At 42.5% G+C, this 20,844-nt stretch overlaps 2 protein-coding genes across 2 annotated transcripts in view; one reads left to right on the top strand and one right to left on the bottom strand.

The window, feature by feature from the left end:
* Window positions 1-88: 88 nt before the first annotated feature.
* MYOD1 (myogenic differentiation 1) lies at window positions 89-3,537 on the top strand. Its single transcript, XM_026850500.1, has 3 exons — window positions 89-695; window positions 2,145-2,223; window positions 2,859-3,537. The coding sequence occupies exons 1-3, from the start codon at window positions 135-137 to the stop codon at window positions 3,113-3,115; spliced, it is 897 nt and encodes a 298-aa protein (XP_026706301.1). The 5' UTR covers window positions 89-134; the 3' UTR covers window positions 3,116-3,537.
* LOC113480967 overlaps window positions 854-20,844 on the bottom strand; it is a 20,147-nt gene continuing 156 nt past the window's right edge. Inside the window, exons 2-6 of the mRNA XM_026850169.1 lie at window positions 20,381-20,686; window positions 11,473-11,523; window positions 8,848-9,039; window positions 4,935-5,146; window positions 854-883 (exon numbers count right to left, since the gene is read on the bottom strand). Of these exons, the coding sequence (XP_026705970.1) occupies window positions 4,980-5,146; window positions 8,848-9,039; window positions 11,473-11,523; window positions 20,381-20,686 (716 nt within the window). The 3' untranslated portion in view covers window positions 854-883; window positions 4,935-4,979. The remainder of the gene's footprint in view (window positions 884-4,934; window positions 5,147-8,847; window positions 9,040-11,472; window positions 11,524-20,380; window positions 20,687-20,844) is intronic.

Below are 20,844 nucleotides of genomic sequence, written 5' to 3' on the forward strand. Positions count from 1 at the left end.
CAGGGTGTGAGGGCCTCCGCTCCGCGCACCCACCGGGCCGGGGGCTGCCGCTGCACAGCCCGAGCGAAGCCCCCGCTCATCCGATCCCTTCGCTCACCCCCTCTGGCCCTGCCACCGTCTCCTCCGCCGCCCCCATGGACTTACTGGGCCCCATGGAGATGACGGAGGGCTCCCTCTGCTCCTTCGCGGCCGCTGATGACTTCTACGATGACCCGTGCTTCAACACGTCGGACATGCACTTCTTCGAGGACCTGGACCCCCGGCTGGTGCACGTCGGGGGCCTGCTGAAGCCCGAGGAGCACCCGCACCACCACGGGCACCACCACGGGCACCCGCACGAGGAGGAGCACGTCCGTGCGCCCAGCGGGCACCACCAGGCCGGCCGCTGCCTGCTGTGGGCCTGCAAGGCTTGCAAGAGGAAGACCACCAACGCCGACCGCCGTAAAGCCGCCACCATGAGGGAGCGGCGGCGGCTCAGCAAGGTCAACGAGGCCTTTGAGACCCTCAAGCGCTGCACTTCCACCAACCCCAACCAGCGCCTGCCCAAGGTGGAGATCCTGCGCAACGCCATCCGCTACATCGAGAGCCTGCAGGCGCTGCTGCGGGAGCAGGAGGACGCTTACTACCCGGTGCTGGAGCACTACAGCGGGGAATCGGACGCCTCCAGCCCTCGCTCCAACTGCTCCGATGGCATGGTGAGTGCCCCGGGGAGGACACCCTGCCGCCGAGGTGCCCCAGACACTGTCGGTCCAAACCTGAGCGGGGCGAGTTGCCTCCTCTTGGCCTTCCTATAGCAGCTCCTTTTCGTAGCTCCCCAGGCAGAAGTCAAAGTCCCTCGAGCTCCGGCAGCAAAGGGAGATGGTGTCCCCACATGCCAAGGTCTCTGGGAAAGAGACTTCTTTCCCTGGGATGCAAAGTTAGGGAGGTCCCCCTGTGTCCTGGGGGAGCAGGGGAGAGCTGCTGGGGGGCACTTTGAGAAGCTGCCTGGGATGGGTACCTGGAGTCAGGTGAGGTCTGAGCCCTGCCTGTGCTCCCGTAGCTCCTGGGGCATCTCCATTTCCACCTTCTGCTGTATCATTTGAATTCTCTAAGAACAGCAGAGAGGAAGGTCCCCCTTGGTCATGGTAGTTACAGGGGAACTGGTAAGTGTCTGGGGTTTGTTTTCTGCCATTCATCATGATAACAGGAGGAGGGTCTAAGCAACAGGAGCTGTTTTTCTTGACCCTTAGGAAAAAGATTTTCCATTTCTCCTTGCACTTCATCCCCTCTGTAGACATTTACCAGCAATAGGAAGGAGATCCCAGGCTTTCAGTCCTGTATGTTGTAGGGAGGGGAGAAGGGTGGGTGCCAGAGATGGTGTCTCATCACCCGACTTTTCACCAGGACCATAGACTCAGACTCTGGGCTGACTCTGGGCTGGGGGACGCGGTGACAGCAGGAGTGCCGGACAGCGATCTGGGATGGGATCTTGACAGTACTTTAAGACCTGAAATTTTTTTCTTTGCTGTGGTAGGGATAATCATTACCGAGTTGAATATCTGTGATTATTAGATAGTTGGCAGATTGGAGAGAAGATTTACACAAATTATCCCTCCTCAGAATACAGCCTTTTTCTTTTGTCAGAAAATTTCATTGTGGATTAAAGTATTTGAAACAAATATATTGGTCAATGTTTTGGGGCCTTTTCTGGACAAAATGGATATGGGAAGAGAAACTAAAGGAAATAACAAGGGATAAAGGTAGACTAGAAGCTTTGAAAGAGGAACTTGTGTTTGTAAAAACCTTCAAAAATTAAATGAAAAAACCTCATTACCGTGTTGGTCTCCCTATTGTAAACTGTAGGGCAGTATCTAATCCGAATGCTGGAAAACCTCATTTCATTTGTAAAGCTACAGCATTCGATACAACAACAGTGGTAATTTTCCTTTGGAACAGCCGTGCCACATAAAATATTCTGGGGTAAATCCCCTTCTAGCCAAGTTAAATTCTGCCTCATTCAAACAAACTACAACTTGATGGCATTTCAGCCAGGACTGGAATGATGGCACAGACTAGGGACTGAAATTTGAAATTGGGTGGTTACTGGGATTTCACTAAATGCTGTCCCCAACCAGTGACCTCACTCAGATTGCTCTCCTTTCCAGATGGAGTACAGCGGGCCTCCTTGCAGCTCTCGCAGAAGAAACAGCTACGACAGCAGCTACTACACAGAATCACCGAATGGTGAGTATGTGCCCTAACAGCCGTGTGAAACGTGGAGACCAGGCAGTCAATGCAGCAAACTTCCCGGTGCCTTCTCTGTCCCCAGTTGTTTAGCTGAGCCCAGCTGGGCTGAAAGAGAAACCTGCTTTTCAGCCAGCGAGCTGTTGATGCTAATAGAAACACTAGATTTCCTCTTAGATGTGCTTGCAGATATGGGGATGTGTTAGAGCTGCATTACCTATTTTGCAGATATGACATCTGGATCAAAATATTTTCCTCTCTTCAAATAATTTTTGGTGTTTAACCATGTTTTGCATTAATACTTTTCTAACTCTGTCTATCATTGATCCAAACTGGAGAAACTGTTGGCTGATTTAAAATCTTCCCTTCCCTTCTATGGACTGAAGTGAAGCCCTGGATCCACAGCCCTGCCCCAGAAGTAGCATACTTGGGTTGGGTCTCTCTTCCACTTTTCAAATTACAATCTCTGTTTTCTGATAATTGGCATCCTCCACCAATACTCATTTCCTCTGAATTTTTCCACACTCACAGATGCATACTGTCAGCTACTCACTGGGGTTTTATGAAAGAACCACATCCTACTGATGTCTAGTACCCATTGGATAAACTGAGCAGCTTTTTGTCTGTTTTTTTAGATCCAAAGCTTGGGAAGAGTTCTGTCGTTTCCAGCCTTGATTGCCTCTCAAGCATTGTAGAGAGGATTTCCACAGATAACTCCACATGTCCTATATTGCCTCCAGTGGAAACTGCTGCTGAAGGGAGTCCCTGCTCCCCCCCAGAAGGAGCGAGTCTGAACGATAGCGGAGCCCAAATTCCTTCCCCCACCAACTGCACCCCGCTTCCCCAGGATAACAGCAGCAGCAGCAGCAACCCTATCTACCAAGTGCTATAAAGGCAGGTCCAGCTGGACTGCACTGAAAACAAATTGCTCCGTTCAGCCACGCTCCAAGACCTGCCTTCTGAGACTGAAAAGACTTTTCAAGACTTGTTCCAGTTTTAAAATATCACTCAGAATTCCTTCAAATATATAAATTCTCAAACCTGTATTACTTCAAAATACACCTAGTTATTTATTGGTTGTTAAACTAAAGTTATTTAATATGTCTAGAGATAAAATTGTATACCATGAAATGGCCAATGTTTAATCCTGGGCTTTGGGGAATAGGAACCTGGCTCTTTGAATGTGGAGAATAGAAATCTACGACAGTAGTGGCATGACAGATCCTTCCTATTACTCCTATTCTGGCCAAAATAAGGTTGTGGACCATTTTTTATAAAACTTTTTGTATAATTGTAAATAAGAGTTGCTTTGCAAAAAAAGGAAAAAAGAGGAAAAGAAATAAAAAAAAGAACCAAAAGCAAAAATTAAACACAAAATGGAAAAAAAAAAAATTTAAAATATTTAATATTGCTTGGTTTGTTGTGTCAAACTTTATATATTTATACGATGTGGTTGCCAAGAATGTTTTCAACAGTATTCTAAATAAAGACCCTTATTTATAAAATCTGTGGCATTATCTTGACTTTCATTAGGGCTTCTAGAATTACTGGTGCATTTAGAAGGGGGATTAAGATCACTGCCTTGGCAGGAAGAAAATACAGGCTCTGATTCAGCAAAGAAATCAAGAACATGCTTCAGTTGCACTACTTCCAACTACTTCACATAAATATATTGCTGAAGAGGGATCTACTTCCTTCATATTCTATCTCGGTGATTTCTAAACCAAGTCTTGCACATCAGAGGTCATTACTGGAGAGATCTGTAAGGTAAATAAGCATGTTTCTCTTCCTCCCACCAAAGTTTACATTATGGGACTTGGTCTTACAAATATGTGCTAGAACTAGGAATCACAATAAATTAGACTCCAAATTCCTGTACAGCTACCATAACTTAGTCATACAACAGTGTCTTGTCTGCAAGACCGGGTATTACATTCTTGGACAAATGTTCAGATTTTTCATTCAAGTTCTCATTTCCAAGTGTTTGTACCATGTTCATATATCCTCAGGTATTAGAAAACAATTCCAAAAGATTTTTTGTCATAAAGTTCAATGTATAGATTTTCACAGTTTTTCTCAAGTTCAGGTTGGAATTTAGACCAAAGATAGGCAGTTTTAATTTGGATTTGAACTTTACGCATCTCTGGCAGGACTACTCCAGGGATTTACTTCTTGTTTAGAGCCTCTCTAAAAATAACCAGTGAGCTATGTTTCATTCAGTATATGTGCATAACCTTGCCACAAGACTGAAAAATGTTAAGCCCTGAGCAGGTTGTCATTGGTAAGTAACCATCAGGGCATTTCTGTACATTTGGACAAGAATAACCAGCAGCTACAGCCAGTGTGAAACAACCCATTTCTTGTCATATCCCTTTGATTTATGGATTTTGTTTAAATATCACAATAAAAAAAAACCTCAAACCAACCCAGATACCATCATCAGCTCTAAATACTTTGGTGACAGATCAGTCTTATTCTCTTAGATGACTACTAAAGAGGGAATTTGCACAGCTCTTACCTCTTAAGTAGGAAAAAAGAAAGAGGGAATGGATAATTCCAGGGGAATGACTCCCACTCCTTTAGTCGTGGGGGCCTTGAAGATCAGTGCTCCATGGAGAGGAGAGGAGTGAGCAGCCTTGTGCCCAGCAGGACAGTGCATTTGCTTCCCCATCCTCCTGGGGCGGAGGTGTGCTCCAAACTTGCTGTCTTACCCGAAGCCAGGGGGCAGGGATGGTAGCAGCCACGGGGATCCCTCCTCATCCATATGCTTGTGACCATGGGGGATGATAAATCAGCATCGAGGCACAGGACCACTCTGCAGAGCAGGCCAGGCTCCCACGGATCTGAGGGAACTTTGATGAAGGTATTGCAGGGCCAGTCCTGCCTCGGAGTCCATCTTTGGAAAGGTCACCCATTAGCTTCACTGTGGGCAGAAAAAAGTCCAGCCCATAAAGGTTGATTTTATCCCTTCCATTTTTCCATTAAAAATAAAAAATAAATGAACTTCAGAATGTACTAATTCATAATAGCATGAATCAGGAGGGTCTCAACTAAGGTCCGAAAAATGTCCCAGGTTAGTTTGAAGCCAATATCACTAACCACAGAGAGACAGTTAGAGCCTCACAAAAGAATGCTTTGCACATCAAAATTAAAATTTTCGTTGCCTCCAAACACTCAGTCAGGTCCACCATGCAAAAGATACTTTTGTGAAATACTATAGACCTTGCCAGCCCCATTCTCTGAGGCTGGTAAAACTCTTAGTTTTACTGTCATGTGAATAGCAACCAAGAAATATTCTGCCAGCTCTACAACAACTCTACACGTACTGGCAGCACAAAGTTCATGCCTGCCTCACTACAACACGCACTTGTGGGACACAATAGGGTGTACCTGGCTGTACAGCTGGCATGGCAGAGCGGACACGGGGCGCTTGTGCTCAACAATGTACATGCAGTTCCATGTGGAGTCATGTATATTACATTTCACTGATTTATTTTAGCAACCCAAGTTTCCACATACTGATGTTAATGTTACAACAGAGAACAAGCATTTAGCACATCCCAAAATAGATGGATGAATGAAGAAGAAAAAAATATTCATGGATTTCCTATGCAGAGTCCATCTTTTTCCCATTGATGTCAACAAGAAAAGTCCACTGGAGTAAAGCCAAAGGGCATCAATGCCGATAAAGACGCATTTAAGTTACAGCTATATTTATTTTTTAACTTAAGTAAGGAAAATTTGTTCCCTGCTTAATTTCTTCCTGTCTATTTCTAAGGTAATATATTTAAAACAAATGCCTGAAGTTACTCTACTCTGCTGGGCATCAAGAGAACGGCATGTTACTGACAGAAGTATATCCCAGCCTATGTGCAAGTATTTCAGAGCTGGAAATACTTGGATTCAGAGCTTTAGTTTAGTTCAGACAGTGGCAGGGAACAGAAGCAGACCTGAGGAGCAGATACAAGACTGATCCAACATTTACAAACTTTGGGTCTTAAACTGGGCTCCTGAAGGTGTGTTTAGGCATTTAGGGCTGATCCTACAAGATGACCAACTGCAGTCTAGCTTGGTGTACACGGAAACACTCCAGCACAGACTGCAAACACACCAATAGCCTGAAATCCTCGGTTTATACCACACAGGTTCCAGTTCAGTATTCTGCAGGACAGGGCACCTAAAGAAACACCCTGTGATTTAAAGAAAAATCAGAATCCCTCCGACTGCACTGATGTGCAGAGACTGGGAGAAACTGGGGGTGACTGCAAACCAGACTCTTCCTTTCCCTGAACTGTCTTAGCAGGATAGCACAGAGCCTGCCTGAACATGGGTTTGGAGCTTTTTGCTAGAGGTATTAGAATTGTCTGATGTTTTCTGTGAAACGCTATCTCCAAAGGGAAAGTCCTGCAGCTACAAACAATAAAAGGAAAGTAGCTGTCTTTGAGCATAAAGGTAAGTGTGTATCTTAGGAATGTTTGATTTGATTTGGTTATTTAAGAAAGCCCTACTGGGGCTGCATGACAAAACCACTATTATTGCTTTATCTTATTCAGACTATTGCTATGGAAAAAGTGAAGAGGAATAAATTTATACCTCACATATATATGCTGCTTTGATTTTAAATTTCATCAAGTCATTTGCAAATATGAGAATGAGGAGGATCCTTTTTCTACTTTCAATATTTCACAACAAAGAAGTGCAATAAAGTTGCTGTTTTTAAAAAATTATTTTATACGCCATTTCCCACATTATGATTGAAGCTGCTACATAAATTTTTCACATACCGAAAATTCAATTTTAGGTAAAAGAAATATATGAACTATTCCTAGTATATTTTTTCCTTTTATCATCTGTAGAAAAAAAAATAAAAATGTTGGCAATTACTTTGCACCAGATTCTGCTCTCTTAAGATGACTTGTCACTTTAAACACAAGATAAAGACCTTACAAATCCCCACTGAATGTGGAAGAAAAAACAATTCTCATTATACAGCTTGTATTTTGAAGAGATATTTGAAAGAATCAAACTGCGCAAAGAGCAAAATCTGCTCATTTTACTCATAAAAATGATATTATCATCTTCAGAAGAACTACATTCAAAAGTGGACAAGCAAATGTTTGTACCTGATACCACCCAAATGTGAATGAGAAGAAATGCTTCCCTTTTTTTTAAAAAAAAAATATTATTTTCTTACTTGAAATCAGTGTCAAAACTTACAACTTCTGTAGGAATAGTTTCAAACTATGCACGTAATACTGCCTGGGACAGCCCTGACGAGCTCCCTGCTGTGCCCCTTTGCTTGCACTCTGCTCGCTGACCCATTTCTAGCACAACGCCTTCGGATCTGCCGGACATGAGCACAGCCACACTGAACAAGCTGTCAGGATTTACTGCCCACCTGATCTTGAATATACAAACCAGAAACTATCCCTGTAATAATGGTGAGAATCCACAACATTTCCAAAATGTGTGGCTGACACAGAGCCTGTGATAGCAGGAGATGGTAGGAAGGTCATTTTGCATAACTTGCATACAGCAATCTTGGCTTCGCTAACAGCAGGTAACGTGGTCTTTGTACACTCAGAATGCAAATCTTCGACAACACAATCTGCATTCAGTGTGTGTGAGAGAGTGTAGGATTGAGACAATAGGCCCACACACCAACCGCCCCAGAGATCGTCTCATGAGGCATACCAGAGTACATCATTAAGCACTATTTATTAATGCTTCCCAGCTCACCCTCCCTCAGCCTTTCAAATCACCCATTTTCCAGTAAAACTGTCAAAGAGTCAAGACTTTTTCTCCTTGATCTATGCAGCACACTCCCTTCTCAAAAGTTTTGTTGCACAACTGGGAATGTCATTAAGTGGAGACCAGTGGCTCTCCGTTCAATATTTGACGTATCGGGGCTAGTGGGGGAGAGAATGGCCCCTAGTGTAATGCAGAAGAGCCTCCAGATTGTCCTCTCCCACCCAGGTCCCACCAAGAAGGAGAAACATGCCTGGCATAAAGCTACCTTGGCCTGTAGAATCAACCCAGAAATTTCCCTGCAGACCCAGAAATCTATCTTTTGCATACACGCACGCTTCTGAATAAAGACCTCAACATTTTAAGTTTAATAGTGAAAACTGATCTATTCCTTAACCACAGGGTGATAGAAAATGTTAGGGTGTTCCCAATAATACAGTCAGCATGTCACTGAACTCACATTTTCTCTCTAAAATATCTGTGACTTTTATCTTCTACACGCATCTTAGCAGCATCAAGTGTGTTATTTCATGTAAGACTTGATGAACAACCCCACATTCAGGGAGGATCATACTGCATATGAAATGAAGCTTTCAACTAGTTATAAAAAAATGCATTAAAAGTCTGACAAACAATAACCCACTTAATCAGAAGATTGAGGGAGGTTGTGATTGCGGTCGGGGTGTTCTTGGTATTTTTCTTGGAGTCGGATTGACTCAGAGTCTGCGTCTCAGCACAGTCACCTAGTGTTGTGTGGCTGTGGCTGTAAAAGGGGATCTCACAGTCTCAAGGGACCAGATCTGGAGATGCTGGATAAAATCCTAGAACTGTTGAAACCCTCCGAAACACAGTCCTCCCTAACCCACCTGAGCTGACCTTGAGCCTGTTTTTTGATCCAACAGCACCATCTTCTGGGTAAAACGGACATTGCAGGCCTTTCTGAAATCGTCTCGGTGAATTCAAATTTCTTGGTGGAAAAACAGTAAAAAATATTCACGGTGTTCAGCCAACACCTGGAGCTCCATACATTAGGAACGGGAGGAAAAATATGCTGGAAAAACCTTTTCCCTGCCAGAAAGAGAGAGAAAAAGAGAAACATTGTAGAAATAGTATGTTGTGGGGATTTGTTTTTTTAATACTGCACAGATGTCGGGGTACTGTTCTATTTTTCTTTGTTTTAAGTAAAAAAGAAAGGCAAAAGTAGGGAGAACATGGAAGGTCTCTGAAGGCATTGTATGGCCTGTGCTGTGAGCTGCCCTGGGGGAGATAAGTTGCTTCCCAGAAGGCAGGTGGGACAGATGCACAGGAACAGGAGATGACAGCGGCACCATGATGCGATTCTCTGATGGCTAAGTCCTCAGCAGGGCCCAAATCATCTCAGCGAGCACAGTAGCCTTCATCTAACAGGCAGGTGTAGAACAGGACAAGCTGAGAAACAGTCTTGTACACTTGGAAAGACCATTTGAAGCCACACAAGGGAAAGGTAAACAAGCACAGAGGCCACATACTTAAAGATCATCCACCTTACACTTTGGCCATACAACATTCCTTTCTTTCACATTGATGCTTTACTTCTGAATCCTAACACAAATGCACTTGGCCACCATGATTGAAAGACAAACCCAGAGAACTTGTTTTTTATCTGCAGCTTGGGATTCATGCTCTGCGAGGGCAGAAGGATCCTGATGGTTCACTGACAACCCCTGCTTGCAGAACTCTGTGTCTGTCTGACTGTTGGGCCAGGCTGGTTTTTTTCAGTGACAATCCATCACATTTGGGAGCAAATGTCCTGTGAGACCTGTTCATCCAACTCATGATGTTTTCTTACAAGTGGTTCTGTTTGAAGTCAGGGGGTTCGACTGTCACTGTGGGACAGACTATTATGATCCTGCCATTTGCAAGAATGAGGTTTTTTCAGTTGGTTGTTCACAGAAGAGTCAGTGGGCCTCTTTTGTTATGACAGGTTGCAACACCTTTTTGTTATGAATGTCTTTACCTGGCCTTATGCCACCTGTGGGTTTCCTGAGGCTGGAGCCTAGACAATCCATGTGCCTGTGGTACTAAGAGGCACCTTTGATCGCTATTTGCTGCAGTGTAAGTGGAAACTACATTACTGCAGTCAGTAAGCAATAGGTATGCTTTTTTCCCATACCACTGGAGGGCAGCATTTCTATGAAAAAGAAGACTTGGACATCATTTCTTTAGTGTATACATGTGCTTTTTTTTTCCCCCTGAACTTTTATACTTAACTTTTCCTCAATTCAGGTACAGAGTATCATTTCACACCAAGACAACTGAAATTAATGAGCTGAATTCCTACCCTTATCAGCAGTTGACAACGGTATTGGCAACATTGTCCAAATTCATCGCTTTCAAAGATGCACTTCTGTGTAGAAAAACACAGACTTTTGTGCCTAGATGGCAAGGTATCCCTATGAGTTGCCTAAAGGTGGTTAGGATGTCAGACCATCCTAGAGCAAAGCATTTATACAACAGCTTGTAAAGGGAGTCCCATTCTTCAAAAGGGGCACGTAATGCTCCCATTAGAGATATAATACCAAAGAAATACAAATGTGTGCAGGAGATTGTCCTGTGTCATACTCTTTGCTTCATTCCCTTTGGGAAGGAAGCACGGTATGTGCTGGGCACACATGCTCTACGCTCTTGAAGGCTGTCTTCTACAGAACTAGACACTCGAAGCAGCTTGCAGTTCAAAGCCAGCTGCACAAAATGTAGTCCCAAGCATGTCTTTCCAAAGCTTCACAAATGCCAATTACATTAAATGATATGAAAAAAGCAACAAAGTAATGTGCCTAATTAACAGAGCTAGAGATGGAGCCAGCCATTTGGTTTGAAGTACTTCCAAGAGAGATGTTAAATCCAATGGCCAGGGCAACTCTGGAAGAAATAAATTAACATGCTGGGTTAATATTTCAAGCTCTGTGGGAGTAAACAGTATGTGTGGTGAGGGGAAGCAAAGGTAAAAATATCACAGGGTGCTATTTTGTTTGTTTGTTTGCCAAGGACACTTTAGTTTTTGCCATTTACTGTTCTTCACGGTATGCTAGAAAATATGCAAGAAGACATAAAAGTAGCAGCATTGCATCACTGGATTTCCTAAATTTATCTTTTCCCCACCTGTTAAATCTTAGCTCAAGGTCAAGAGAAACCCCCATTTTGAGTGAATGAATTATGGGATAGACACATTCACGAAAAATACATTAGCAGTGTTCTTTTATCTTTATTACTATGAGCAACCACAGCTTAAAAATTCCTCTCACCATAGGACTTCTCTGAGAAATAAGCTCGGGTGGCTTGTTCAGAGAATGCCTTGTACATGTCTTCTGTTCCACAACAGTTTTTTTCTGGTCCTCATAGCTAAGGACTGACTGATAGCTGTCTGGTTCTACATCTTAGATCAGTGTCATTGGGTAAGCTCAGGCCATCACAAACTCCCAAGTTCCAGCAAGTACCGTGGCTTGAATCTTGTCCAATACTCACCTGTTGGCAGCTGTTTCCTTCTGCTCCTTCTTGAACGTTTCTGCTCAGTCCCTAGGGAAGAGCAGGAAGATTGTCACACACTGAACTTGGTTGTTGTGAGCTGGCTGCTCATGTTTTACCTGAATCTGTCATTTCATCTCGTCTGCTCTCTGGCCTTTTTTTGCAATAAGAATTCTGAGTTCTGCTGTGCATCAGAGGCAAAAAAAAATATAATCTGTTCCGCAGATGTGGAGAACAAAATGTTACTCCTTTTAAGTACAAATAATTATTATTTTTAAAAGATACAGAAAAGATTGATCAGATCACTTAATGCTCACAGCTGCCAGGTACATAGTGATGCCTGCATGTATGTTTTGCAGCTGAAGCAACATATCTTTGACATATCTTCACTTTGTGATGAGTGAAGGCATATGCCCTTCAACCACTCCATGACCATTACCTGTGGCCTTTTTTTTGTTTGCTTTTCTGGTAAACCACACAATGTAGGGGAAAAAAAAAAAAACAAACAAAAAACCACACAACAAAAAAAAACACCAAATAACAAAACAAACACCTATTTCCATGTCTTCCATTTTAGACACCAGTGGTTACGTTTCCAGACTTGCAGCTGAACCTTGAGGAACTTTGGTTGGCTGAGCAAATATCTATGCACATAAGGCTCCTCTATTAATTTGTCCCAACGCTATTAATGTACTTGTTAACTTGCTCTCGAAAGATTAATATTAATTGGCTGGAGTGACTTATCAGATTTTTATTTTTCTTGACCAAGATAATTAGTTTTATAGTTTCAGCTCTGAAAGTTTTAATTCATCTTCTGATATACCATCTCTAGTCTGATTTCCAGCTGGACCAAATCCTCTTCAAAACTCTTGGGCCTTCAAATGAGTGTAGCTGAAAATGCAAAACTTTCTACATAAACATAATGTTTTTCTTCCAAAGTACCTCAAAGTATATCCCTTTATATATGAGTATGTAAGAGACATTCTGCAGATTCTACTCAGTCTTAGCTTAGGAAGGGAGAAACAGTCAGTAAGACAAGCAATAATACATAACACGGAAACAAAGCTGAAGAAGAATCCATTAGCAATCCAAACGCAATTATCTGAATTTTGTCTCAACCAGAATTGTATATATTTGTGGATATATAGGCAGAAACACCTTCTAAGGGCTGCATAAGCTCAGGAAAACTAGCAGTAATTTCATTGACTTCCCACATCACCTTTTCTGTGCTGCACTGTCCCTTTGAGCATACATCTCTCTGCTTGGATTATGCAGTGGTCAAACTGGGTTACAGAAGCACAGCACCACCGTAGTACTTCTGCATGAAGACTTTCTCATACACTGAAGGGTTCTTAAGGGTTCTGGCATCATAAAGTAAAAAAGAAACTACAACACTTCTAAGTATTTAACACAGAATACAACCTTTTTCTCCACTTTTTAACAGGCAGGATGCCTTTAAGCTACGGAACAATTTTAAAAGAACCTGTAAAAATGTTTGGGGTTTTTGATTACTGTTTGAAAAATTCCATAGAAATAAGGCCTTTATTATGGATTTGAGAACTAGGCACACCTTTTCTCTCATCTCTTTATAGGAAAGTCAATAAACATGATATTCTAGACTCTCTTATAGGATAGGAATCCATCCTAGAAGCACAGAAAGGTCCAATTTTGCATGAGAATGGAGGATATCTAAAGGAGGATCTGCTTCTGATTTCTTGTTGGCCAACTCTGAATCTTTTGAGCCACTGTGATCTTTCCTCTGCTTCCTCATTATTCCCCAACCCCTACTTCTTCTGGAATAGAAGGCAAGGAGTACAACTGCAAAACCTGGCAGAATCCACAGATGAATCAGACTGAATCAGTAAACAATGACTAAAAGTGCGGTGTCTTAGGAACAAGCATATCACTGTACTTCTTAAGCTAAAACGTTTAAATATAAACCTTGTCGTGAATCTTGTATGTTAGCAGGAATCCCAGCCACGATCTGGAGGGCTGGTACAACCCTTTTGCACCAAGATTCCTACAGAAGGTTTTCCCAGGTCACGGAAACTCTGAGTAGAGTATCTTTCTGTTCCCAGAAGTGCACAGACCATTCATTATAGTACATCCCAGAAAGAGAAGGCTGAGGACAAGCTAATTAGAGGTGCCATCCTTTTTCACTATTTACCTTGATCTAACTCTCAACACCTCATTTAACTGGAACAAAAGGCTGCTGTTAGTGGTGAGCCACAGGCCCAGTCACAAGCCAGGATCAGAAAATCCGCATTCCCAGCAGCTAGCCCAAGATTTGTGACAGAAGGTGGATTTTGCTTTCCATTCACTCACACTTATGTTGTATAAATCCTGGTTATTGACAAAAGAAATGCAGCATATTTCATCCTCAGTGCCAATTATTTAACTGCCATCACTGGAACTATTATACTTTATATGTCTGCATATGCAGCATACAGAGAATTACTTCAACGGGATTAAATGTCGTATTTCATGGGACTGGCTGCGTAAATATTTACAAAACTAGAGAACAGCAAAGACATCTCAGAGCTATTGATTCATGTCAAATATTGAGAAGCTAGGTTAATCAAGGGATTTAAGCAATGCTTTGAACCTTTGAGTCAGCATTGTTGAGATTTATTTGAACTACTCTTACCTTTCAACATCCAAAGTTTTACAAACCATTTATAACAGTAAAGATTTACAGGCCATTTTCCCATCTGCTTGTCTGAGAACATATCAGTCACTATTGCAAACTCAAGAGTAGGCTGGAGAAGTAATAACAAAAAAAAAAAAAAAAAAAAAAAAAAAGGAATGTTCAAATTATTTTGATGTATTTGAGAAATAGTCAGCTGATAGGGGATCATATGTATTGTATAAAATAGACTCTATTCCTCAGTCAGAAACAGACCCTAATTTCTTTTTGTGGTTAAATGAAAGAGATCTACTTGAGGCACTGAGAACTGCATGCCTTGTTCAAGAAAAGACTAGCACCTCCTGTTCTGTATATAGTATATGTGAAATACATATGTCTGTATCTATGTGTTTGTGTCTGTTGCTATGTTCATGCACCTGCAAATTGGCTGAGATTTTTTAAATGTAGTGACAGCATTAGTGGAGTTTTGTTTTCAGAAAAAGCTGACTAGGCCAGTCACAGAAAGTCAAGGACCTTTTAGGACTCCCCAAAACAAATCACCTAATGAAATAAAGCCAAATCACAAGCCATTTCTGAAACTCTTTGTAGTAATGGTAGGAGTTAAATAGTTCAGATCTATGTGCACTTGTTTACTCTTTTAGAAATGGAGATGTAGAGCCTTCAGGATGACTGCACTCAGCTCATAGTAACACATATTTAGCAGCTTCCATAGACATGTTTTTTTAATGTGTTTACATGAACCTTCCAATTGTATAAGTTGGCTTTTCCTTGTCTAACAAGCACCAGCTGCTTGTTTTGTTGGATTATGCCTAGATCAGCACAAAGACAACAGACAAATCTATACCCTTCCTATACTGCACGTTGTAACTAAGTGGTGCATTAGCCAAACTGTATGCCTGATTTCAGTTACTTAAAGTAAATTTTGCTGTGATTTAGCCCCATGATTTCTTGAGGAACTATTATTTCTGTTTGTAGGAACGCCTCACCAAAGACAAATCCTGACGCCTTTACTAGAGTCTTGGCTAAAGTTTTTCTAGAAGACTCATGCTGTTTCAGATCAATATATGTGCTGCAAGAGAAGCACAGTGCCTGACCCAGTCCAGCTCCATGCTGGATTCAAGCAGGTGCTGGGTGCAAGACAGACAGCTCAACAGTTCTTTGTAGTGCTTACTGTCCCTCTGGCCAGGGAGGAGCAATCTTCTCTTTCCCTACAGGAAAGGCAGTTTGGAAACGTCCCTAGTCCCTTAGCAAGCAGCAGCTCACCTTGCTCATGTGCACAATCCCAGTCACCATATTTACTCAGTTCTATCTCCCATATATTTTCACAAAACCCAAATGGAATCAGGTGGGCGTTTCTCTTATTTAATGGAGTGAGTAAAGACCGGTGATGATCTCTAACATATCACAATGTTACTTCCATTTTTTTCCAGAGCAACTTGCATCTATCTCACTATTTGATATGCATCTGTCCAACACTGACATTTCTACACCAGCACTCTTTCTGATGAGCAAAAAGAACCTTCGTTCATAATCAAATGTTAGCCCAGAATGAATGGACAGAGAACAAAATGCAACCCAGTAGGCAGAGCATGCATATATTTCTGAACTCACAGCAAAACCTCACAACAGTTGAAGAACATGGATGAAAATGAAGTACATATTCAAGCAAAACTTAGGTAATTAAGAAAAATATCTAGCTAGATAAAAATACAGGAACTAGAAGTCAGTCATAACTACTTCTACTCTGGCCACTCTCATTAAAAGCAGCATGGCTTCTTTGAATCGGGCTCTTCAGACATGCAGCACCGCTATGACTCCCCCAGTCAACAACAAGCACCAACAAACTATTTTCTCCTCCATTCTCATTCTTCCCATGGAAGGCTTTCATCCAAATATTGACAGTTCAAAGGGGTAAATCTAACCTTTCAAAAAAGTAATATCATCTATGGAACTGCAGTTTGTTTTAAAATTATTTTCAAGGACAGAGTACAGCGCATCACAGCTGTCCATTTGAAGGCCTCAAACCAAATGATTTACAAGGATCAATATTAACAGATAGAGAAATTCACAGCATGATGTAATCTAAAACTGGTAAAGAACTGCATTGAAATACTGTTGAGTTGTCATGAATTTAATACAAGAGAGCACTGACTGAATTATAGCATTCAAGCACAGCAAACCCAGTGTTCCAGCCCTGTCTGCCTTTTGTTTTGAGATTATAACTCTTACAAATAAATCTCTCCCTCTCGGTTTCCTCCAGCTTTAAAACATTTTGAATGTGCTCTCCAGTTGTATTCATAGTTGCACACTCTGAACATCTCTTTTCCCTCTTTATATTGTTACATTTGTTAGAATTGGTCAACAAGATTTTCATAACAACCCCTTTCTTTGAATATTAACAGGCTGAGGAATTCAGACTTTGGCTTAAATTTCAGAAGTGAGTGCTTTGTTAGCTGTCACCATTGTTGGTATTCTCGCTGGGAACATCAGTGAATGCAAAGGCTAGAGGTGTGCAGAATGAGACACTCTTGTTCTACTAGGAAAGCACCAAAGCATACAGCAAAGCTTCCCTATGTGCTTTCTGTGCCTATACAACAGTCTGTAATTTTGATCTGTCAGGAAAGCATCTCCCATAAGTGGTAAAATATCTTCATACAAAATTTTTTTTTAAAAAAGGAAAAAAGTTAAAATTTCACTCCAAAGTTACGAGTTACTAAGTTTGGGAATATTAGGGAATGTATGCTCAGTCATCTCCCACATTGAGAAGAAAGCTCCTTTGGAGTTATATTAGAAATCACTGCAGTTCTCAGCTAAAGCAGTAAGTAGAGAGCAGCTGGCTTAACAAATCAATAGCGTGTGAACCCACAAACGATTTTTTTTCTTTCTAGACAAAATTTAGACTTCTGTCTGAAAGACAACCTTATACCTTTCATCATATATTATTACCCTGGGAATGCTGAAGCATAGGGCAACAAAGGTGATCCCAGGACACCAGATACAGAGGTGAAAGAAGGACTTACTCTTCCTGTGTCATCAGAACACAGGAGACTGTGGGGTGACCTAACACAAGGGATAAAATTAGTAAGGGGACTCACTCTCTTCTTCTGTTACACAGTAGTTTAAACACTAAAATAGACCTATGGCCTAAAGCTGTTCTTTCACTGTCAACATTAAAAATGTTAATTTAGAAGAACAGCTAAAGTTATAAGTAGACCAAATGACTTTACCAGGACAGCTCAAAGCGCATATTTACTCTCCTGGGTAGTAGCTGTGCAACTCTGGCCTCTCAGAAGGCTCCCACCAGGGAGGCCTTTAGAAAGGTCTTTCTAAACTTTACAGTGTATTTTCCCCATTTGTCAGGTTTTGGTCAGCCCCAGCTCAAGGTAGATGATCATCAAAATCTCTCACCAGTTGTGAGAGTCAGCTTAGGAAACAAAATGTAATTCCAAGCCTAATGTCTTTTAATACATTTTAAGAATTTCTGTTAACATTACGTGCTCCTGCTGCTGTACCAGAATACTGTGAACTATTTGAACAACCCACCAACTCCATGCCTCCCACAGAGGTCTCCCAGCACCATTAAAGTTGGTTTAGTTCTTCTTAGCAAGTAAAACTTAGTAAGATTAATTATTAATTAAACTTAAAATGACAAGAGATACCACAGAAAAATTAGGTAATGTGAAGGTGGATGTGTACATCCAGGAATTAAGTCCTCCCTGCCTAACTTCACTTTCCGGTGTAGAGAAGACACCCATAAGGACTGGTATCAGTTCATTGACAGGGGAACTAAACTTTCACTCATCCATTCATTTTATTCATTCTTTAATTCAGCTGAAGTCAATAATGTTATAGGAGTGACCAAATGCATGATCCTGCTTCTGCAAACGACTGTATTGGCTCCAAGGCAAGTCTAAAGGCATAGAGGAGACACGCAGCTATTCCAAACCCAAAAAGACTGAGTGTGGGTATGTTTGACTGTGGCAAATTCATTCGTGTGTTCATCTCACATTCACGGGGGATTATGGAATCTCATTATAGCCTTGGAAGTCTTTGCAGAGTGAGGAGAGATCCTTCATCATCCCAGCACCTGAACACAGAGGCTTCTAGTTTGAGATATCAAGTCCGCATAAGCAGTTTTTCTGCAGTCAGGAAGAATCTTTAAAAATATCAAATATAAACCAGATTAAAAAATAGTTAAAATATCATTATTTTTCAGTGGGACTAGGGGGGCAGAAGTGCCACTATACAGTTTGAGATTAAACAAACTTCCACGGAAATTTTTTGTCCACAAATTAGATATTTGAAAATAATTTGGTTTCATTTATCATAGTCCAAACATTTCCAATTATGGAAAATTATTTTTTAAAAATAAACCAGAATTTTATATCATTATATGAGAGGCTTAAAGAAAAACTTTGCTGATACACAGCACCTGCTGGACTGATTTAAAATGTTCCTTTTGTGTAAATCAGCAACTACCTATCTGGTGGTATCAACTATCACTAATTAAACAAATGCAAATCATGTTGTAATTTACAGTGCAAAGCAAAGTCTTTGTGTCTTAATATGCAGTTATTTTGTGCCACGATCCTTGTTTGATAAAGATATTATTTTCTAATGCTTTCTCTCTCAAACTTCAATATAAGCTTCAAACGTGATGTTATCTTTAATTTTCCACATCAGAATAACATAGGAACTTCATGTCCCAATTTATATTTCTAAGAGATCTTCCCATTTCAGCAGCTATCTTGCTCCAGATCTCACAGCTCCCGCTTGTCTATCAATCTCTGATTTGGGGCCCTCTCACATGTCTTTTGAAATATCCAACTCTTCTGTTTCTACCAAAGCTCCTTTATCAGTTACAGCTTTAGTATCTTCAAAGAAATCTTGCAGGTCATTCAAGTGTGGCCTCTCCACCTGAGTCCATGAAAACTACCCTTAAACAAGCCTTCTGGTTTTTAACACGTACTTTCAGGTGACTCCTAAGGTCCTGTGCCACCCTCCTGCAGACACCCAGACAAGAAGGGAAACTGGAGCGACAGAAGCTGAAAGAGATCCCTTTTATCTCCGCAGTCACCTTAGATCTCAACACTGACATTCCGAAAGAAGAATCACTGATGTGGGGTAAGGTGGCACAGAAGGCAGGAGCTAACAAGCTGGGAAAGAGCATCTACAGTTGTGGATGTGGCCGGAAAGACCCGCTGGCCGAGGATTCACAGGTCCTTAAACCTCTTTTCTGGGTCACCTGCCTTCCTCAGCCTTCGTGACTCTCAGAACCTACCCTACGGTGCTTTCCCGTTAATCCCCAGATCTATTATTATCAAAAGCAGTGACTTACTATGATTACAAAATAATTGTCACTTGTATTATTTCTGTCAATGAGTCATCATCCTCTTTTCCCTTCTTAATGCCAGGCTTGGGTTCACAGACCTGCCTTCTTCTCCCTCTGTGCCCTCTGTCTGGCAATCTCAAGGATTTTAGCTAGCATTTCTGTGCTTGTGATTCTCAGATTTCTCCTTCTGTCATCAACCTTTCTGCCTCTGTTCAATCCCAGTGCTCAAGCGGCTGTCTGGCATCTCTTCCTGCAGATTTTGTCATCAGTTTATGCTAGCTGAAGTGCAGGGTTGCCTTGGTTTAGCCTCAATTTCCCTTTTCTCTCGCTGCTGACAGCAGTACCGTACTCCCCATTTCCACTATCTTCCCTCCCTTTTTCCATGAGTCACACACAAATAACACACAGCTCCCGGGCCTTCCTTCTACCCCACCCGCTTCAAGACCAATCTGTTAACCATTTTCACAGATAAATCTGCTGTTTAGGCCTCTTTGGTATATCCTACCACAACTACTGCAAAGTTCTCATCTCCGCACCCCAAACCCACAATGCTCCTTGGCAACCCAAGGCAAGGTGCGGATGGCCAAGCACCTCCTCTTGCGGACGTGACCACATCACTTGCTCCTCGACAGCCTTGTCCTTCACCTGCTGTTCCAGCATGTCCAAATCTCTGTCCTCCTTCAAGCACAGCCTAACTGCATTCCCTCAGTCTACCCTTTTCTGCTGAGCACCTCGTGGTCCCTGCCGCTTCCACACTCCAGCAGCATTCCCCAGCCATACGCCCTTCAACCACACTTTTCTCCCCCTCACCATGACACGACCTCCCATAGTTCGTCCACAATGGCTCAGCTTTCCAGGCTCTCTCACAAGCCCACTCCTCCTGAGGCGCTGGCAGCAAATAAAACAAAACGTGGAACGTGTCTACATACCTGTGTTACCTCCCTTCCACACACCCGCCTCCCTGCTGTTCTTCAAGCTCCTGGCGGGGCAGGAATTTCTGTAGATGTGAAACCTCCCTTGGCAGCCTCCTGCCAGCCCAGGTGTTAGGGATGGAACAAGTGAAGAGGGAAGGGAAAACAAGGGAAGGGAGAAGATGGGAAAATGCGGCGGGTGTGGGACCAGGTAAAGGCGCGATGCGGTAGGAAATGCGAACCCGGGCACCCCTGCTGGGCCTGGGGGTCTCGACCTGCGCCCTTCAGGGAGTGCAGTCCGCGAAGGACCGGCACAGCCGGGACCTACTTCAGGGCGTCACCGGGAGCCCCGCGCTTCCCCGGGGGGACCCTCCGCGCCACTGCCGCGGCGCTCAGGGAGAGGGCCCGCTCACCCTTCCTCCGGCCGGGGGTACCGGAGCAGCGTGCCCTGCCCCGGCACCGGCGAGGAAATACGGGACCGC

The sequence above is a fragment of the Athene cunicularia genome (assembly GCF_003259725.1).
Source record: "Athene cunicularia isolate RWA chromosome 5 unlocalized genomic scaffold, athCun1 chr5_part2, whole genome shotgun sequence".
In the NCBI taxonomy this organism is placed as follows: domain Eukaryota; kingdom Metazoa; phylum Chordata; class Aves; order Strigiformes; family Strigidae; genus Athene; species Athene cunicularia.